Raw genomic sequence first — 21910 nt, 5'->3', positions numbered from 1 at the left:
AGAATTATATATGAAATGTCGCCTCTAAACCCCTCCAAAACTCCATGCCAAAATATTGAATCGGATGTTTCCACCAAAACCCTGCAAATACTCACTCCAAAGCTTGATAGGAAACTTCCTTTAACTCCAAAAGAACAATCAAAGCGATTATTCTCACTTTCAAAAGATGTAACAATATATATCCTAATTCTTGCAAATCATCCATTGAAAAGAACCTCGCAAGATAACTCAATACTGAATGCACTGTGAACTACTTAAAAGATATCTCCAACAAATTAGCTAGGGTAGATCTTTTACCATCAGAGCTAATCTTCTTCAAGAGGGATTTTGTCCTGAGGAAGGCTGAGATGAACCAAGTCCAATCTCCAGAACCATGCAGTGTTTTCAAACAAAGAAATAACAATCTTCAACATAATAAAAATGAGCTCCAAAATGCCTTTTTATAAACACCAAGTCCAACGCCCTAATTAGGCTTTCACAATCTTTTAATTTAACTTTATCAACTCCTTATGTCTCCATAATTTGGCATCCACCTCAAGAAAGCAATTTATTTGACAATTTAAACCTTATAACTCCTAGGTGCCTAAAAAGTCACTTTATTAAATTAAATAACATTGAGTTAAATATTTAATTTAACTTTAATGTTTTAACATGTTAAATTAAAATATCTAAACACCATATGTCGCCAAGATATCTTCAATTTAATTATTCAAGCAATCACAAATTATCTTGAAATATTAATACTGCCAACTGACCAAGTCAGTGTCCAGACTAACACTTACTAAAAATAGTAAGAATGGACAAATTGTCTGAAATCCCTCCAGAGAGTGTCATACAACTCCATTAAACCATCTGAGCTGATTGGCAACATCAAAATACTCCTTTGATCAAGCTAACAAACCTAAAAAGTCAGCTCTAGCTACACTGCAAGGGAACCTGAAAATGGGGACATTACATAGTATAACCAACAGAGAAAATATTTTAAACAGCAAGCAAGGCAGATTTTAGAATAAAGTAGCAACAGTAAACCTTTGACTTTCATTTGCAAATCTTATTCCTTGAAGTACATAGCAGTCTAATCATAGTATTTCAGAATTACAAGAAGAATAAAACCTCCAAGTTAAACTACAAAATCATCAATATAATGCTCAATAAAGCTATGCTCAACAATCAAAGGCTCATGCCATAACAAGGGTCAATGCCATTGAGAAAGGAGAAGACTTTTCTACAATCAAAGCTCCAAGACCACCTTCTCTATTGCAACAATATTCAATATGAAATTGTTGATAATCTGAAATATTTAACATTATACTACAATATGATAGAAGGAATCAATAATGCCCATGCCTAGAAATAGGCTCTTGTCAATACAAAGATTATGCGTCTGGAAGGATCTCCATGCCAAGAATTACAAATGCCCATGTCATGAAAGAGGTCTCACGCCCAAGCTAGAGTCTTATGCCATAGGAAATGCATATCAACCAGCTTTAAAATCATTAACATTCCTCACATCCATCAAGTGTTGCTTAAAATCTCCAAATCGAAGTGTGTAGGTGATGAGGCTCACACTAGGATGAGAAGTCAAGTAAATAAAAGCTCACGTTTGAAAGGAAATAGCTCATGCCTCTATAATATTAAAGCCATGCTAGAGATAAGAATAGCATCATGCCAAGATCAAAGAATCACATAGAACAACACCCAGCAAGAAGTATAACTTCCATGCCAAAGCAAGGATAGCCTTACGCCACGAAATAAGGAACATTGAGTCATAAATCCACACCAGGAAAGATATGATATAATTCATGCCAAGAAATAAGAGTTATATCCATGCCAAGGATTAGTGATAAACCCTCGCCAAAAAAGATGTTTTTTCAAATGTAGCCACCAAAACTTCCAAAACCATGCCCAAAATCTCATGCAATTCTACCACTAAAAGAAACCACGCAAAGATAACTCAAATCTGAATTTACTGCGAAATACCTAAACCATATCTCCAACAAATGCTAGCTACGATAGATCTTTCAGCATCGGAGCTAATCTTCTCCAAGAGGGTTTTCGTCCTTAGGAATGTTGAGATGAACCATGTCCAATCTCAAGAACCATGCATGGTTTTCAAACAGAGATATTATAATCTTCAACATACTAAAAATGAGCTCCAAAAAGCCTTTTTATCTCCTCCAAGTTCCACACCGTAATTAGGATTTCACAAATTTTTAATTTAACTTTAACATCTCCTTGTGTCTCCCTAAGTTGGCATTAATTTAAAATAACACCTTATAACTCCCTAGTTGCCAATATAAAGTCAATTAAGCTAAACAAAATAAAGTTAAATATTTAATTTAGCTTTAATATTTTTAACGTTATTTAAAATAATACCTCAAAATGCCATAAAATTTTTAACATTCTTATTCAATACATTGGACCAACGATCCTTAACTGTAGCAGCCCCACATTCCTCTTATAGCACTGAAAGAAGTTCTGAACACATGCCCTAGAAAGCTCAGAAAACAGTTATCAAGGAATCGATATTCTCGAGAAAGAATAATTCATTGTGCAATAGAAATTACAGCATTAATGCTTTTTTCAGTCTGGGGCATTTATCTAAAGCTTATACTTTTATGAATGTGTCAATAGAAGGGAGAAACATCATCATTAATGTAGGAATTATTACACAAATCATTTAGAACCTGATAGAGTATATCTTAGTTTTCTTTTCACTAAGTGACTTATATAATATAAATCAATCTATGATCTGAAATAAAATTGGTTACAATGAATGAAACTATCTTCCAAAAATGTAAATCGATGTCACTGAAATCTGTCCTTTTATACAGTTTTTAGAGACAGATTATGAGTGTGTCCAAAGTCCAAACTTAGCCATATTGTGGTCTACTTATTCACTTTGTGCTGATTTTGTTCTTCCTAGGAGGGCCTAAAACCTTTTGATTTTGGCATTATTTTTGTTATCCTATTTTCATCTTGTCAGTTGGGATACCCTATTCCTTCATGTCCACCTTTGGTTAATGTGTACATTGTTTGGTGATAGCTATCATAATGGAGAATTTATCCAACTGTGTTCATAAGTCAGCCTTCCAATTATTCTCTAGATAGCTTAATAATATTCTTCCCCATGGTTCAATTTCTGCCATCTGTGCTAATGTGAATGATGATAATGAACCGTATCAGCCTTATCTAATGTTTTAACATGATTCAAGATATATTAAGAGGATTGTTCAAGTATTGACTGCATCAGGAGTACCAACTGAAATCCTTTCTATGGTGGAGGAACATGCACATTGTATTGGTTGCTTTTATCTATATGTATTTGTACTTGAAGTAACATTTAGAACTTCGTACTTCTGTTCATTGTGTAGTTCCACTACTCTATTTTGGTCATTTTTAGACCTTTTTTTTTATTATTCTTTATAATCACAGTTGTTCATTTCTTCTATCATTGAGCTCTCTAATAATGCACTTATTTCAGGGAGAGGAGGGTTCATTATCTTTAACAACCAAAGCACGGTCAGTAAATGCTACGAAAGGTCTCCCTGTGAATCATTGTTCTGGATTTCGTGCTGTGGCATTAACTGAGGATAATGCGACTCAGGCTGATGGTATGGTTTGATAGCAAAGAAATTATAGGCACTTTTCTTGTTATTGACGTAATGATACTTTTGTAATATGGAAATATTTTGTCATTCCTCCCTTTCTTGATAAAGAAAAAAATGTATATTAAAATAAAAAAACTTACGACTTGCAAAACCCTAGACCATGCTCATAGCAATGGTTTTTAAGTAAGATGATACTGACTACCATAACTTAGCAAGATTTCTAAACATATAGCTGAGTTTAGAAGTTTTAAACACCATAATTCAGCAATTTTACCAAAGATTCCTATTGTTTGTGCATTTTTATTTCCCATCTTAAGTTTGAGGACAAGAGTTGCCATCGAAATTCCAAGACTAGTCTGTATTGCATGCCACTCTCCTGGAAATTGCAGTTCTTCAAATGTGTTGCAGTCACACTACCATTGAAATTCTCAGCAGGGGTATCTTTTGTTAGCAAAGTTTTGTCGGAAAGGATAAGATTAAAAAGCCTCTTATTTTTGGGCTTGTTCAGCACCAAGAAGTTTTTAAAATGCTTCATTGTGATTGAGAATATCGTCATGAACATACCTCAGCATGTAAAGGCTATCTACTTGTTTGGAAAGGCAGCTGTTAGTGACCTTTTGATTTTCCTTGATTTCTTGGAGGTTATTAAACAGGAAGTAAAAACAGATGCTAAATGTTACAATGCTGGACTATTCGTTCTTCCAGAGCCTTAAAAATTCCATTGAGGGAATTATTGATGTTGACCAATGCAATAAGAATGGAGTCCTTAAAAACTGAAGAGTTTGGTGACCATTTTCCATCCTCCACTGTGCAATCAGAAACAACCATATCTATTCTTCAGCATGAGTGCTTGGTTTTTAAGGATCCTAAAGTTGATTGCCAATATGGAGATGGTAGATAGAAAGATTTTTTATCTACCTTCAGGATTATACGGAAGGCTGGGGAATGAAGGCGGTGCTTTGGGCTTAAAGCTCAGCTCAGCCTCTCTATCAACCCTAGTAGGTGTTCTAGGTTAAGTGATAAGATAGGATTGCACAAGAACGAAGGTAGAGGTGTAATTGGTCATACATTTGATGGGAGCTGATCCAAGTCATATTGTAGTTGCTTTATTGCTCTCACCAGTAATTAGGAAAAGGGGAAAATCCTCTCCTTTTGGCTCTCCATCCATTATGATTGTTACTACTGCATTCAACTGAATAAATTGATTGTCCTTGTGAAAAGTAGCATTGTTTAGGGAATTACTCATTTTCTTCTTATAGGTGAGAAGAGGCTTTTGTTTGGTATTTAAACATTTGCTAGTGCAATAAGCCAAGCTCTACATTTATAGATCTCTCAAGCATCCTGAGGATTCTTATTACACTCATTTGCTTTCAGTGCAACACTCCAAATGGTACAATCAAATCTATAATATCTTAGGAATCAATGGCATTTTAAACAAAAATATTCCCTTACTGTTGATCAAGAGAAATCGGGATTTGATCTATGTTAGCACCTGTTGATGCGAGAAAAGTGCTGCTACTCTTTCACTCAACACAAAATAGAATGCTAAGTATCCTATCCTCTCTTGAATAAGGAAATCCCTAATGTTGTTCAGACTGATTGAAGGGGATAACCTCAAGGTTCCAACTGTGTAATGCCCCCTTCTTAGCTCTAGACTATTAGATGAATCTTTAGCCTATTCTAGAAACCCGTAGGCTAATTAGAGACTAAATTAGGGTTTCCATCTTTCGAGTGGATTTCAGAGGGGTGTTTGCAGGAGTTTGGAAGTTTGCCTCTTGGGTGTTTCTGGGTTTCTTGAGAACTTAAGAGTGGTATGACATGCATTTCCATCAGAGGAGATTTCTTTCCGGGTGGATTTTAGAAGGGTGTTTGCAGGAGTTTGGAAGTTTGCCTTTTGGGTTTTTTTTTGTTTCTCAGGAGCTTCAAAGTGGTATAACATGCATTTCTATCAGAGGAGATTTCTAAACTTACTATTTTTAGTAAATTTTGACGGCTACTCAGATTGTGTTTAAAAGGTGTTTGGAGTCACTATTTTTGGTAGTATGATATTTTTAGTAAGTACTATTTTTAGCAAATACAATACAACATTTGGTTTCTATTTCTGCTAGTCCAGTTTGAGGGGTGGCTCATTCGGTTCTCTTGGAATCCATTTTAGGAAAGGTAATATCTAAAATGATTTTATAATTCCAAGTTGCTTTTTGACCCCCACGCCTAGGCTCAATGACTTTAAGTTGTTTTTAAAAGATGTTCTCATGTGGTCCTCCAAGTTGGGAATTATTAATAATTTTTATTAAGTTATTGGTGCACATGAAAAGGGAAATAAAATAAAGTGAAACTTTTAATCCCACATTGCGTAGAGAAGAGGGTCGATTCTTTGAGAAAAGCTATAAAAGCAACTTTGAGAGGCTCATTTCATATGCTATTGTTTTGATAACGAAGTGCTGCTGAAATATCTTCAAAGACTTGGCTTCGGGGCTGCATGCCCTCCTAGCTTGACCACAGTTTCAAGTTTGAAAGATAGCTCCTAGTTGTCAGAGTAATTTCATTCAAAGATTACTAGTGAATTTCAGAGAAGATTGGTGTGTTCTTTTTGGTGAAAAACCCTACAACTGATTTACATTTCCACTCACCCTGGTTAGAGTTTTCAGTGGATTTTTCCACTTACTTTGGCACCTAAGAGGAGTGGTTACTATGGTGTCTTTAAAGATTTTACTCATTTTGCAACATCTCACTTGAAATATAGTTGACTTGGCTTGGTAAGCTCCTAGATGTTTGGTACATGTTCAAATTAAGTCACTTAAAGATAATATTAAAACTACACAGAATCAGCAAAAGCTTTATGTAGATAGGCATAGAATTTAGAGAAGTTTTGAGGTAGTTTTCTCGTGTCTACAGCCTTACAGTCAATCTTCTCTAAAGAAGAGTTGTTGAGAAGTTGAAGCCTCGCTTCTATGGCCCTTAGAGGATTGCATGGAGGGTTGGTGAAGTAGCCTATGTGTTGGAGTTGCCTATAAATGGTAAGATTCATAATGTGTTTCACGTTTCTTGCCTCAAAAGGGGACTTTGGCAACACATTACTTCATCACAAGAACTTCTATTGTTGGATGATGATAGCAGATTGGTTTTTGGTTTCTAATTTTATTTTGGATCATAGAGTGAAGAGGTTGAGGAGCAGAAGTTCTGAAGCAAATCTCATGAAATGGAGGGACTTGCCTTTAGAGGATACTCCTTGGGTAGGTGAACAAATGATCTTCGATTGCTTGAGGACAAGCAATTTTGGGAAGGGAGGACTATAATGCCACCTTGTGTGGAGTAGTCGAAAAATGAACCATTTAGCCTATTTATTCCTATAAACTAATTTTGGGCTATATCAGGGAATAAATTAATTAATTAAATAAAGTTGTCCAATAAAGCAAATTTTATGAATGATTTTACTTAATTTTATAAAGTGACTTAAGTGAAATATTAAAAGCCACTCTATAAGTGAGCTTTAATGTAATATTTTAAGCATGAAATTAAAAGGCCTCTTTGGGAATGTGCCATGGGAAAATATAAAAAGAGAATTTGAGATCTCATTTTCTCATGCTTGCTTACTTTTCTCTATTGTAGAGTTTGGAGGTTTTTTTGGGGAGCAAATCCTAGGATGGAAACCCTAAGGGAATTGGTTTCGGCAGTGAGAGATCTGCCCTAGACAATCATCAGATGGAATCATACAGGTTTCATGTAAAGATTTAACAATCGAAGATTAATTTGTGAAGTCTTCTAGGCTAGACAAATTATCAAAAAGTTGGAAGGATTGAAAAAGAATTGTCAGGAAAAGAATGTGGATGCCATGGTATGAAGAGTGTTATATAGTGTTGGTCAATGAGTTCTTGGTGTTTGGAGCGATTTAAGTGTACATTGCTGGCCGCTGTTCATAGGATGAATTGCGTCATGCCCACTTTTTAGTGACATGACAATCCGAATAATTTTTTTTTCTCCTTTAAATATTTGTCTCTTCGATTTAACTAAGTGTAAGAATGATGGCTAATTATGTCTAAAGGGATTAAATATCATAACCTCTATTGCTAAATTACATAACTACTCTAACTTACATAGGCATACTAACTTTCCTTAATTGTATTTTACTCTTCCTACCTATTTATTATCATATTATAGATATTTGGTGTATTATTATATTTTATTTTATTATGAATTAAATATATTAAATCATTCATAAGCCTTCTCATACTCCGTCATGCCCAAAATTTAACTTGAGGGAACCCAAGTAATATTTTTTTTAATAACTATTGCATCAACCTTACTTGACATGGTAGGTATACATGTGCACCAATTGTTATTGCATGTGCAATGTCATCATTGACATGTCGTCATAGATGAGGTTGTGCATTCCTAAAATAATAAAAATCCAATAATTCTTTAAATGCTCTAACTTATAATCATTCTAAGATATTAACATAGAATCAATTTAAATACCATTTTATGATTATTATGGTTGGGCTAATTCCCTAAAGGTACGCCATAAAATTTATCACTGAAGGATGAAGCAATAATGTAGATTACTGAATTCTTATGGTGAAATTGATGTCTACACCATCCTTCCCTGATGCTAATCACTTCGTGGCTGATTCAATTATAACAATTAACCTAAGACCAAGTTTTAAAATCAAGGAAACGACAATTACTAGTGAACAAGAGGTGTGCAATAGCTGCCAGTGCCACAGACAGATGATTTATTTCTGAGTTGCATTCTTTCCTGTAACGATCCCTGATTTGTTTCTTCAATGCTTTACAAGTTCAATGCCTTGAGTGAGGTGTTAAACTACTTTAAGTATTAAATTAAAAAAATATATGGATGAATGCCCAAGAAATGTCCGCATCCTTAACAATCTCATTTAGTACAACCAGATGTCAATGTCTATCCCACTATTATTTTGTTCTGTATCCCACTATCATCACTCTCCAAGCAATTTTGTCCTCCACAAGTCTTGCTATCGAACAAATGACCAATGCTCCCATCGGGTTCATTCAATGCTAGACCTGATATGTCATTGTTTACTGGGCTGAATTTGTTCGTTTGCACACATTATCATGAACTGCCTGAAAACTAAGATATAATCATTGTTAACAATCTCCTTCTGAGTGTTAATGATGATAGCTTCGGTCAGATAAATATAATCGTAAATGAGACTTACGTCATTGGAATGATTTATATATGTATACCAATATACATAATAATAATAATTGAGTTTATTATTATTATATATATTAATATACATACATTAATAATCATGTTATGAATAAGCATAAATTCGATTGAATGATCAAATGGCTGATCATACATCGATCATCATTGCTATTGTTCTTCCAAGCATAAATCTGTGTTTACCAATCTGCATTGAATATTGTGCATGATCTAAACCCAGTCGATAGTGTGTATCGATTACTTTCATCGATTCACTATAATCGATTACCATAATCGATAATGTATATCGATTAATGATTCATCATTTTAACATACCAATTGTGAATCGGTTGTGTTAAATGAATTGTAAACTATCGGTTAGAATCGGTTTTGTATATGAATCGGTTTTGTGTTAATGGATTATAAACTAACGATTATGAATCGGTATGATGTTTGTAATAATGGGTGAGAAGACATATCGGTGGAGAGACATGTCTCCACACGTGTGGAGACATGTCTATCCATCGATATGTCTTCTCACCCATATATATAATCCACAAATAGATTGGTGAAAGGTGGTACAACAATTCATTAGTGCATGCCTTTGAAGATCGGTCCATTCTCAACACTCAGCAATATTATCATACTTGGCGAATTAACTTACTGTGTGCATATACTATTTCCTCTTTATACTTGTAGCAACCTGCAAGATTCGTAGATTAGTAAGAGCATCATTTGTGAAACATAAAATTAAAAGATACCTCTATTTCTATCTACTAAGAAATTAATCTACATTATCATGGTATTAGAGCAAGGTCAAGGACGATCCGATTAGATTTGAGATAGTAGATTATCTAGACTATCATTTTGCTCATAAGAAAAATCACATTCCTTTCTTCATAATGGCAAGCGGAGTCAGATTTGAAGATCATCTTGAAGGAGTGTCTAACTTTGTATCACGGAAGTTTAGGATCATGCTTACCTTGAAGGAAAATGAACTAGATTCATTTATAAAGGGAAACATACCTGAACTAGATGATGATGTTGAGAAAATTCAATGGAACAAGAACAATGGAAAAGCCATGAAAGTGATCGTGGATGCAGTTAGAGACCATATAGTTCCAGTTATTTCAAAGTATGACACAGCATACCGCATGTTCATATCACTTGAAGACATGTATGAAATAAACAATACCAGCAGATCTCTCACGTTGAAAAGACAACTCCATCATGTGAAGATGAATAAGGGAGAAACTGTCACATCATATTTTATGAGGCTCGCTGAATTAAGGGACCAACTTTCTACAATTGGTCATCTAATTGACAACAAGGAATTAACGTTGATGGCTCTAAATGGACTCCCAACATCATGGGAATCATTTATTCAAGGAATAAGTGCACGTTCAAAGCTCCCCAAGTTTGATCGGTTGAAGACGGATTGCATTCAAGAAGAATCTAGATTGATCACTAGGGGGATTGACCAAAATATCACCAATGAAGATATTCATGTGTTGAACTCTCACTCTCACAAGAAAGGGAAAAAGAGGAACTTCAAGAGGAGGGACAAAGGCACCAATAGAAAAGGCTCTTCCAAGAAGAGGAGGGACATATCCCAAGTGCAGTGTTTCAGATGTGATAAGTATGGACATTATGCCATGAATTGTCTGGATAGGCCAAAACAACAAGCCTCTATTGTTGAAATTGAAAAAGCTAGCATGGAGAATGAACCCGAGAAGTTTGTCTTCTATTCAGCCTTATCAAGCCAAGTCTCAACCAGCCTCAACACCTGGGTGATTGATAGTGGAGCCTCACGTCATATCGCCGGATTCAGAGAACACCTAGACACTATGGTGGAGAATTCTGATGAGGAAGTAACCATTGGGGACGATTCTAACTACCCAGTCAAAGGGATTGGAACCTGTAACATAAATATGAAATCAGGCATATCTCTACAGCTCACATGAGTATTATTTGTGCTAGGGATAAAGAAAAATCTAGTATACATTTCTGCATTTGAAGACAAAGGGTATATGATAACCTTTATGGAAGGCAAAGTTCTAGCATGGCCAAAGAACTCCACAATCAAGAAGGCTCATACTATAGGAGTCAGACACAGATGCCTTTACAAATTATGCACTACTCCCACTCAAGCCCTAATTCATGAGACTTCAAATTCAAACGAGATTTGGCACAAAAGACTAGGGCATCTCCATTTTCATGCTCTACCCTCCATAGAGAAAATGGTAATTGGTTTGGCTAAGCTAAATCAAAATCATGAAGGAAAAGCTAAATCAAAATCATGAAGGAACATGCAAGGGTTGTGCCCTAGGAAAGAATACAAAAGGAACTTTCCACAATAGTAATAGCAAATCTAAAAATCTATTAGAACTAATTCATTCTTATTTATGTGGACCCATGTCTGTAACCTCTACAGGAGGATTCTTGTACTATGTAATATTTGTAGATGACTTCTCTACGAAAACTTAGATATATTTTCTTAAATGTAAAGAGTTTGAAGAAATCCTTATGAGGTTCAAGGATTTCAAAGCTCTTGTAGAAAACATATCAAGGAAGAAAATTAAAACATTAAGGACAGACAATGGGGGGGAATATACTTCAAACATTTTTAAGGAGTTTTGTGTAAATGCTAGGATTAGGAGGGAGTTTACTATACCTTATAATCCCCAACAAAATGGGGTGGCATAAAGAAAGAATAGGACTATAGTAGAAGTTGCTAGAGCTATGATGCATGATCAAAACATAAAAACTTCATTTTGGGCCGAAGCCTCTAGGATAGCTGTCTACATCCAAAATAGATGTTCTCGTTCACTTCTAGACAACAAAACACCTAAAGAAGCATTCATTGGCATCAAACCTAATATAAGTCATCTAAGAATCTTTGGTTGTCCTGTCTACTTACATATACCTAAAGAAAAGAGGTCTAAGTTAGAACCCTCAGGCAGGAAAGGAGTGTTTGTAGGCTATAGTGAAACATCTAAAGCCTATAGGATATACATACCTGGTCAAAGATTAATTGAACTTAGCAGAGATGTCATTTTTGAGGAAGACATTGCTTTCAGGAGATCCAAAAGCTCTCTTGAGATAGAAGATCAAGATCCTCCTAACAATATGGAAGAGGATCTGTAATATCCCAAATATTTTCTTGTGTTTTTAGGACCAATAATAATCATCAACCAACAGATAACTTGTTAAGGTTAGAAAACATAAACTCAAAGCTTGCTGAAAAATGCAACCCTTCCGCTTTCTGATCACCAAGTGCCCAATATGGGAAGGTGAGAGCATACGGTGAATAGGGGATCATTAGATCTCAAATCTGCTGAAAAGATAAAGTGAATACAATACTGGGCGGCAAACCAACCCCTTTCGCTTATCCAGCGGGAAAGCAAGAAACTTGGCGGTGAACCAGCCAAGAGAAACATACAGCAGACACAAATCACTCAACCACGGTATTTTAGCCGGAGGATTGAATTACAAAAAACTCAACTCGACTGCTTATGCAGCGGGAGGACCATTACAACCAATCATCACTCGATCGCTTATGCAGCGGGAGGACTGAATTACAATTTAACTGAAATAGGCAACAAGCCAGCCTCTTCCACTTTTCAGCAGGATGAGAGTTTACAAGCCAGAATGGTTAGTAGTACTACTACTTAACCTTACAATAACAGAGAGAGTGAGAGTAGAAGAGTAACGCTGAACATCCAAAATAAATAGCATGAAATTCAGCTAACATCAAATCTGCAGGCTGGAAATGCAAAACCAGTAGCCTATGAACCCATTAAAACACTCACAACTCTCTCAATACTCACCCAATTCACCCCAAAACAGTTCTAAACCAATACTATACCAGCAACAATGAAAACAAACCCAAAGTGAGCTCCCAAAATACTCTCATTTATTTGGCATGCATCCCAATGCACCTCCTAAACCCAACGCCTAACCAGAGAATTTCGATTTGCATTATAAAATTCCATACTCAATCTAAGGTGCTAAAAACTTACAAGATGAATCGCCAGTAGCTGGAAAGATGGATGAGTCGGTACCCAGAATGATGGAATCGCCTGGCCAAGAGTTATGAGCAAAACTTAGTTTCAGCAGCTCTGCGACCAACAACCAGAAAACACTCCAATCCCACACAAAACACTCCACAATCTGCAAACTCACTCACCAACAACACTGGAAATACAAGGACACAGCTAGGTACTATCTTCCAAGTACGAAACTGAGACTTAGCTAGGAAGCCACACTACGAAGCTCAAATTTTTCAATCGCCAATCCGGCAGAATAACGATGCAATTTCATAAGGTAACCAAAATGAGAGCCCAAGGCTCTTAGTTATAACTTCTAACTCCACCAAATTCAAATGCAAATGCTCACAAATTCATCTTTCCCATTTGCATTTCATTTACCCAAGTGGACCCCAAGGATGGCGCCATTCCTCAAGTCAAACCTCACGCCAAGCAGCAAGGACCACGATTTGACTTAGCAAATACTTTGTTGAAATAAATAACATCTCCCATTTTAATGTTGGCGTCCCCCTTCCAGACAAATAATTCGCCTAGCACTTAGGAGACATCATGTTATGCACAATTTCCCAAAGCCATTAATCAGTAGCAACAATAATCAAATTAATTAATATTAAACCTTAGGATAAGGAAATAATATTTAATTACATCACTTATGACTCCAATACTGATTATTAACAAGACCAGGATGAAGCTGAGCAAGGAAGACCACTGAACTGTTGTAGGATCAAGACCCTGTCCACTGCCAAAAATAGAAACACTCCATACTGCCACTTACTAAAAATAGTAAGTCATGAACTACTGCTCCGAAAAGCATGATCTTCGCACCCAATGACAAAGCATGGAAAGCTCAGCAAGACAGTATCACCAAAACAACCAACCCCTGACTTACTAAAAATAGTAAGTTCTCGCCTCATCAATGTTTGACCCTAATTCTTCATTCCACATAGCCTACGGGTCTTAGGAATAGGCCAATGGACCACTGGAAATACATCAACGAGAAGGGGACATTACAGGATCATGCTCCTGAGATTCAGAGGGAGACTCCTGAAGAAATTGATAGTGAAGGTCAAATTGCTCCCCTAAATGAACTCAGTAATGAAAACCAAAAGAGACCTCTTTGGGCTAGGAAGATGATTCAAGAAGCCAAGAATTATACAGCACGAAAGGGAACCTTCAGGGAAAGCAAGAGACCTCATAGATTCTCTAGTTATGTTGCCTTGATGAGTGATAGGGAGGATCTCACAAAAGAGTTGCAATTTTAGTTTGTTGGTTAGAAAGAGGTGTCATAGTGGGCTACCATGCTTGTTTCCACCCTACTCTTCTCTTGAATCAACCCCAATAGCTAAACACTTTTGGGAAGTTCTCTATCAGCTTGTTTGCTCCCATTAATCAAGATCATGGCTAGGATTCACTAGGTTAAATCCAAGCATCAAGTTGTCAAAATCTTCAACATTCACTTGTAGGGGACTAAGAGGATGTTGAGATGGTGTATCAATTCCCATCATGTAGTTCTGTGACTGCTTTCCCTCCATTTCTCCATCGCTTTCACTAGTTCCTATTTTCTAGGCCTAGTAGCCCTAAGAGCCCCTTTTAGCCCTACCTTCACTATTTTTGCTCAATTGCTCAGGAAAAACTCCAAAAGACCTCCTAAGAGCTTTAATGATCCGAATACCCTTTTGGACAATCTTTGAGATTCAGGAGGTTAGCTTGTCTGATACGTCCGTACAGGTACGAACCCCAAAATGGCACTTTTTAAAGGGTTTAAGGTTTAGAGTGTTCTCAAATAGGGTTTACTGTTCTACACACCATGTCACACCTCCATCCTTTCTCTGAGACTCGGCTAGGCTTCCTTCTTCCATGCCAAACACTTGGCACAAACACACTTGATCATCCCTGCAAGCAAAAGTGCACATAACAGTCAAGTTCCCTAGCTAGTCTATGGCAGAGCTCACCTAGGGCTTGATAGCAAATTGTTCAATGCATCCTCCAAGGCACCAAAATGGATATACATAGGCTCCATGACTTGAATCCCAAGAGCCATTGAGAAAACACAATGGGATTTCAAGTTGGAGCCATTGCTAGGGTCTTAATCCCTTGCTCAGACCGAGAGCAGTGTAGTTCAAGAAAATTTGCAAACAAAGCACTAAACCTGCACTATGAAGGAGTATAATCACTTTCAAAGCACCACAACAAAGAATGCTAAAACACCATGAAAGAATAGTACTGAGATTAATCCATCTAGTACGGACTACTATAACCAAAATTACAAATTTTCTGCAAAAATCTGAAAATTGCCTTCAAGTATTATTCCAAATTTTCTTTTGGATCTCCCAACCCGTTTACAATGATTTCAAAAGCATTATATATGCCTCCTTGCTCATAACCAACCACCCATCAGTTCCTCAACCACCAATTTGCTCATTTTTTTAAAAGTTGCTCCAAAAGTTGCAAAATGTTGTCAAGCAACACTGACAACTTTTGCTCCACCATGCATTGTGGAAACTTATACATTTTTACTCACTGTAAGCCCCCTAGGATGGTTCCCTAACATCAAACCAACATGTCCAAAAGCCTTATGAGGCCTTAGAAAGAGTTTTACACTATTTTGCAAAATGATGCCATTTTTGGCTTACAATGGCACATTAGCCAAAACTGAGAAAACAAAGTAACACTAGAGACAAACATGCCTCAAATAACCCTAAAACACTCTTGTGGACCTACCAACAATCCATTATTCATTCATTGATCCTATTGAGGATCATCCATTCCAAAATTGTGAAAATTTAGCAAGAAATCAAGGTGCTCCTGCACCAATGATTGAGATCATAAATTCATAACCATCCTGTGTTAAAGAAGCTCTCAATCATCAAGTGTGGAAAGATGCTATGTCAGAAGAGTATCAGTCCATTATAAAAAAATGATGTCTAAGACATCGTACCAAGACCTAAAGAAAAATCTGTTGTATCATCAAAATGGCTCTTCAAGATCAAACATGCTGCAGATGGTAGCATTGAAAAACACAAAGCTCGGTTTGTTGCCAGAGGTTTATCTCAGAAAGAGGGAATTGATTATAAAGAGACTTTTGCCCTTGTTGCCCGATACACTCCAGTTAGAGTTGTAATTTCTATTGCAGCATCAAAGGGATGGAAGATCCATCAAATGGATGTGAAAACTACATTCCTGAATGGCACGATTGAGGAGGAAGTCTATCTAGAGCAACCTGAAGGATTTGTTATACTTAAGGCTGAATCACATGTTTGCAGATTGAAGAAAGCTTTATATGGACTCAAACAGGCCCCTAGAGCCTGGTATGAAAGAATTGATCACTACCTCTTGGGGTTAGGGTTTTCCAAGAGTGATGCAGATCCAAACCTCTACTTTAAGGTAATTGATGGTGATATGTTAATTCTTATTTTATATGTTGATGACCTGTTAATCGCAGGAGAAGATCACCTAATTACCCAGTGTAAAAAGGACTTAGCTTCAAAATTTGATTTGAAGGATTTGGGTATCCTACATTACTTCCTTGGATTAGAAGTTTGGCAGCAGGTAGATGGCATCACTCTGAATCAAGGAAAGTATACTATTGACATTTTGAAGAGGTTTGGAATGATGGAGTGCAAACCCATGTCTACACATATGGAAACAAATTTGCACAAATTGAAGGAAGCAGCAATAGACTCAGAATTTTCAGATAGATAATTGGATCCTTGATGTATTTGGCCAACACTAGACTTGATATTTGTTATGCAGTGAATGCACTTAGCTAGTTTATGTGTGAACCAAAGGAGATACATCTTGTTGCAGCAAAACACATTCTGAGATACCTTCGAGGCTCAATTGGATATGGTCTTAGATACAAACATGTAGACCTAGATCTACATGGATACATTGACTCAAATTGGGCTGGAAGTGTGGTTGACAGGAAGAGCACATCAGGATGTTGCTTCAGTTTAGGATTAGGAAAGATCTCATGGATCAATAGAAAACAATCCTCAGTTGCATAGAGCTCTACAAAAGCTGAGTACATTGCAGCCTCCATGGGAGCAAGAGAAGCAGTGTGGCTTAGGAAATTGCTTGTAGGACTGTTTGGTCAGCCCTTGAATCCTACTGTCATCCATTGTGACAACCAGAGTTGCATCAAGCTTTCAGCGAATCCAGTGTTTCATGATAGATCAAAACACATTGAGATTCCTTATCACTATGTTAGAAACATGGTAGAAAGGAATGTGATCCAGTTGGAGTATATTAGTACAAGTGATCAAACAACAGACATCTTCACCAAGCCACTCTCCAAGATAAAGGTTGAACACTTTCGAGATAAACTTGGTATGGTTGAAAATGTAAATTAAATTTGAGATTGAGTCTCTAATTATTTTATTTGTACTAATATTTAAAGATGTTTAATGTGTAAAATCTTTCATTGTCATGTGTGTGACTCCATGACTTCATGGGCCCCTGTGGACATTGTTGAAAGGTGATGATTTTTCAATAATGAACACTTGTATCTAATTGATATTGTGAGGTGACAACTTTAAAATGATCAATTTTACTATCATGATGGATATCATGTGACTTGATATCCGTGGACATATCATGATAGTTAATATCTCTTAGACATTATGGTAGATATCATGAGACTTGATGTCATTAAATAAACCATAATAACTCTGCAAGAGATCATCATGGTGGATATTATGAGTCTTAATATCCGTGGATATGCCATGATCTGATATCCATTATGGTAGGCATCATGAGACGTGATGCCAAGTGCACATACCATAAAGATGGATATTTATGAGATATGGTGAGTATCATGTGACTTGATATTCTTGGTTATACCATATCTCTTGATATCTCAATAAGGTATCTCTCTTCCTGCACAATTAATAGATCTATTGTGTTATACTCTTGGATAGATTTTATCCTCCCTAGCTAAGAGGGAGTGTTAATGATGATAGCTTCGGTCAGATAAATACAATCATGAATGAGACTTACACCATTGGAATGATTTATATATGTATACCAATATACATAATAATAATAATTGAGTTTATTATTATTATATATTAATATACATACATTAATAATCATGTTATGAATAAGCATAAACTCGATTGAATGATCAAATGGCTGATCATACATCGATCATCATCACTATTATTCTTCCAAGTATAAATCTGTGTTTACCAATCTGCATTGAATATCGTGCATGATCTAAACCCAGTCGATAGTGTGTATTGACTACTTTCATCGATTCACTATAAACGATAATGTGTATCGATTTACCATAATCGATAATGTATATCAATTAATGATTCATCATTTTAACATATCGATTCTGAATTGGTTGTGTTAAATGAATTGTAAACTATCGATTAGAATTGGTTTTTTAAATGAATCGGTTTTGTGTTAATGGATTATAAACTACCGATTATGAATTGGTATGATGTTTGTAATAAATAATGAATGGATATGTCTCCACACCCATATATATAATCCACGAATAGATTGGTGAAAGGTGGTACAGCAATTCATTAGTGCATGCCTTTGAAGATTGGTCCATTCTCAACACTCGGCAATATTATCATACTTGGCGAATCAACTTACTGTGTGCATATACTATTTCCTCTTTATACTTGCAGCAACCTGCAAGATTCGTAGGTTAGTAAGAGCATCATTTGTGAAACATAAAATTAAAAGATACCTCTATTTCTATCTACTAAGAAATCTAATCTACATTAACATTGAGTGATGCCAATAGTAGAAAATGCTAGGTATATTTGTTTAATTGGTTAATCTTAACCGGTGGTAGTTGATCTCTACCATGATAACCAAATGAGTGCAATAAAACCTGTGTAGCTGAGCATGATTTAGTTTCATATTTGGATTCTTGGTGTGCTTCTATAAAATCTTACCTAGCAATAAGTTGAATTTCAAAATGGTGGCCTGAAGGAGAAAACCTAAATATTTCCATTTTCTATAAATGACTTTGATAATGACTTCAAAACAACACATCTCAGGGGAGAGGCTCAAACATGTCATTTTACCATTCAAAATATCCAACGGAATAGCAAGTCATGGATGTATAAGGGTCTGAGAAACGCTCATTCTTTTATGCAAATCCTTGTTAAGGATTCTTTTCATATAGTCATTTGTTTCAATAGATAGTGATAGCTGTGGTGCATCATCATGATTTGGTTCAAATAAAATCTAAAAACAATGTGACAAATATCTGACTCCTTTTTGCTGAAAAGCGTCAACTTCCCCATGGCATAATATTATCACACCAACACTCCAAGCATTAGTTTCATGACCTGTAAGATCGATGAATGGTGTCCAGTGTAGCATAATATACATTGCCTACCATGTCCAAATTTTCATGTGGTCTGATAAAACCTACATTGTTGGAACAACACATTTTCCCATCGATTCTAGGTACGAAACATCCTAAAATCAGAATCAGAATTGGGATCAAAATGCCTGCAGAATCATCTAGGGTTCAGTTTTGTTGGTGCTGAAATGATTCCATGAAAAGCGTCCCATACCCTCACAATTTTAGCACTGATGTGGCATTTCCAGACCAATTTGCAAACGCAGTTTGACTTTTGAAAAGAAAAGAAAACTAAAACAATGCATTTCGCCTCCATTCAATGGTTTTACTCATTTTTATCATGCGGCAGATGCGCACAGGAAGGGTTTTTTCCTATTTTGCAGCAAAACCAAAGGCAACATTTTAGCAATTTGCAGGTAGTCAACACTTGATTCTCCTCTCCACAGTGCATCGACGACATAGCCAACAATTCATGGCATTTTTTTAAGCTGCAACCTGCAACTCAAAACTAGTCAGGAATGGAAATGTTTGAAACCTTAGGGCAAACTGAAGCATTCATGTTAAAAAACTATAATCACCATCGTAATCCTAGTTATCCTGGCAGGGAAAAACCCTGGTTTGATCACTCTACAAACTCACACCTCTTATAAACAAAAATAATAATCAACCAGTTCTGTATTTATTATTTAATATTAAGTTGGCATTTAAATATTAATATTTAAATAGTACACTATATATGTAATATTAAGTTTTGCATTTATTTAGTATATAGGTAATAACAGAAAATTAAATGCAGTATATTATATAGTTTATTAATTAATAAATAGTATATATAACCATTATATAGTTTATTAAATAGTATATTTAAACATTATATAATTTAAATTTTATTTGTACGATTAATTTAAAATTGTAAAAATAAAGTTTAATAGAATAATACAATATTGAATATACTATAATCTTAAATATAAATGATAAATTATATTTAGGTGTTTTTTGTATGTACATACCTAAATTCATACCCATCCCAACACCCAAAAAATCTACTGTACCAGCATACTGTATCCATGTACCTATACCCGATTCAGCAACTTTGTGTGTGCGTGTCCTTTAAAGCTAAGCATGTAGGTTGGATGTATATATACTATATACAAGAGAAAAGGGCTAGCAGGTGCTGGCCTGCATGTATATTAAATTTTCTGTCTTTATCACATACAAACATCTATAAGAACTTAAATTCTTATATTGGATATCCCTACAACAGTATTACCACATTACTATGTTTGTGTAAATAATTGTCTAACTTCAAGATTACAGCAAACTGCTCAACTTTGACAGATTTCCTGTTCGTTGGAATATGTATTTGTATTTATCTTTTTTTGTTCAGCTGCTGTGAATGTCTTATATTATCATTTTCTACCATAGGGAGGCCATTTGCTCTCAAACCAGAATAGGGGATGTCTTCTATTGACATTATCCTATAAGTGGCATGTTGAAGGAAGATCCAATCACTGTGAGTGGTCACATGAATAAAGTTGTAGCAAATGAAAATATAATCACTGTGAGTGTAACATGTGGGTAAGATGAATAAAGTTATCTTTAATTCATATCCTGATATGTGGCCATTTTGTAGGAGTTCTCCGTGAAACTTTCAGTGTTGATATCGATGCAGCAGATTATGGTTTTCAACCAACTCAAACCCCAAGAACTGATAGATCGGTATAACTCTAACATGTTTTAAACCTTATATTCATTTACTCATATACACACAAACTATATAAAACATTTCCATTGACAAAGTGGTTATTCAACGAAATTCTCACTTGAGCAGGTTGCAAAAAATACTGAGCTAGGATTATCTGCACTTCGGGGTGAAAAAGGTCCAGCCTATGATCGTATTTTGTTGAATGCTGCTGTGGCTGACCATTTACTGGGATGCTCAGGTGCATCCGATATGCTTTCTGCACTGGAAAGATCCAAAGAAGCTATTGACAGTGGGAGGGCATTGAGTACATTATTAAATTATATTAAGACGAGTCACAAAATGAAGCCACCAAAATAATTCCAAAGTTGCATTGCTTGCTGCATCAGCATGCAAACAATACAACTGATTTCATCTTGAGTTCAGAGGGAAATGATACCAGGTGAAGGAATAAATGCATGTAAAACATTATTGTCCAAGACAAATTTTGAGATACTGTCAGCTTCGACAGCCAGCCAGATTAAGACTTTGGCTAGCATTGGAGGATACATTTTCCTTACAACCGATTTTTGCTAGGTGAGAACCAATGACCAAACCCTGGCTTCACTTTTGTAGTTTCAAATGTTACACATGACTCATTCAATTCAAAAAGTATGTGTATGAAAAATTATGTTTAGAAGTCCCTAAAATCATTGACAAATGTAAATGCTTTAGTCTCTGTTTGAGGCTTTTGCAGCCCATAATATTACAATGTAACTATGTGAAAAAAAGAAATAAATAAAAAAGTGATAGTTAATATCTTACCATTTTCATTGTTTATAACTTATTATCTCTTGAATTTTTTTGTTATATACTATGGCAAGATTTTTGCAAGATGAAAATTAATGTTCTTTTGATACCCTTATTTTCACAAATTGATGACATAACACTGTTTTTAAATCAATGTTTGCATGGGTTCCTACTTTAGAAAAATGTTTTTCTACTCCAAAAATTTCTTAGCTACAACATGATAAAAAATATTCACTAAAA

The 21910-nt window shown here is 35.6% G+C and overlaps 1 protein-coding gene across 3 annotated transcripts in view; it reads left to right on the top strand.

Moving 5' to 3' along the window:
- LOC131066316 (uncharacterized) overlaps positions 1 to 21687 on the top strand; it is a 127547-nt gene extending 105860 nt beyond the window's left edge. For 2 of the 3 annotated variants that reach the window (XM_058001053.2, XM_058001052.2), the window contains 3 exons: positions 3485 to 3614; positions 20813 to 20898; positions 21011 to 21687. In XM_058001053.2, the coding sequence (XP_057857036.2) occupies positions 3485 to 3614; positions 20813 to 20898; positions 21011 to 21241 (447 nt within the window). In that variant the 3' untranslated portion in view covers positions 21242 to 21687. Of the gene's footprint in view, positions 1 to 3484; positions 3615 to 20604; positions 20693 to 20812; positions 20899 to 21010 lie in introns of those variants that run through there. The other variant, XR_009111649.2, reaches the window with a different exon arrangement.
- The last annotated feature ends 223 nt before the right edge of the window (positions 21688 to 21910 follow it).

The sequence above is a fragment of the Cryptomeria japonica genome, chromosome 8, assembly GCF_030272615.1.
Source record: "Cryptomeria japonica chromosome 8, Sugi_1.0, whole genome shotgun sequence".
NCBI lineage: Eukaryota > Viridiplantae > Streptophyta > Pinopsida > Cupressales > Cupressaceae > Cryptomeria > Cryptomeria japonica.
Note: the sequence above shows the minus strand (reverse complement) of the source record. Positions and strands in the feature narration are given on the sequence as shown.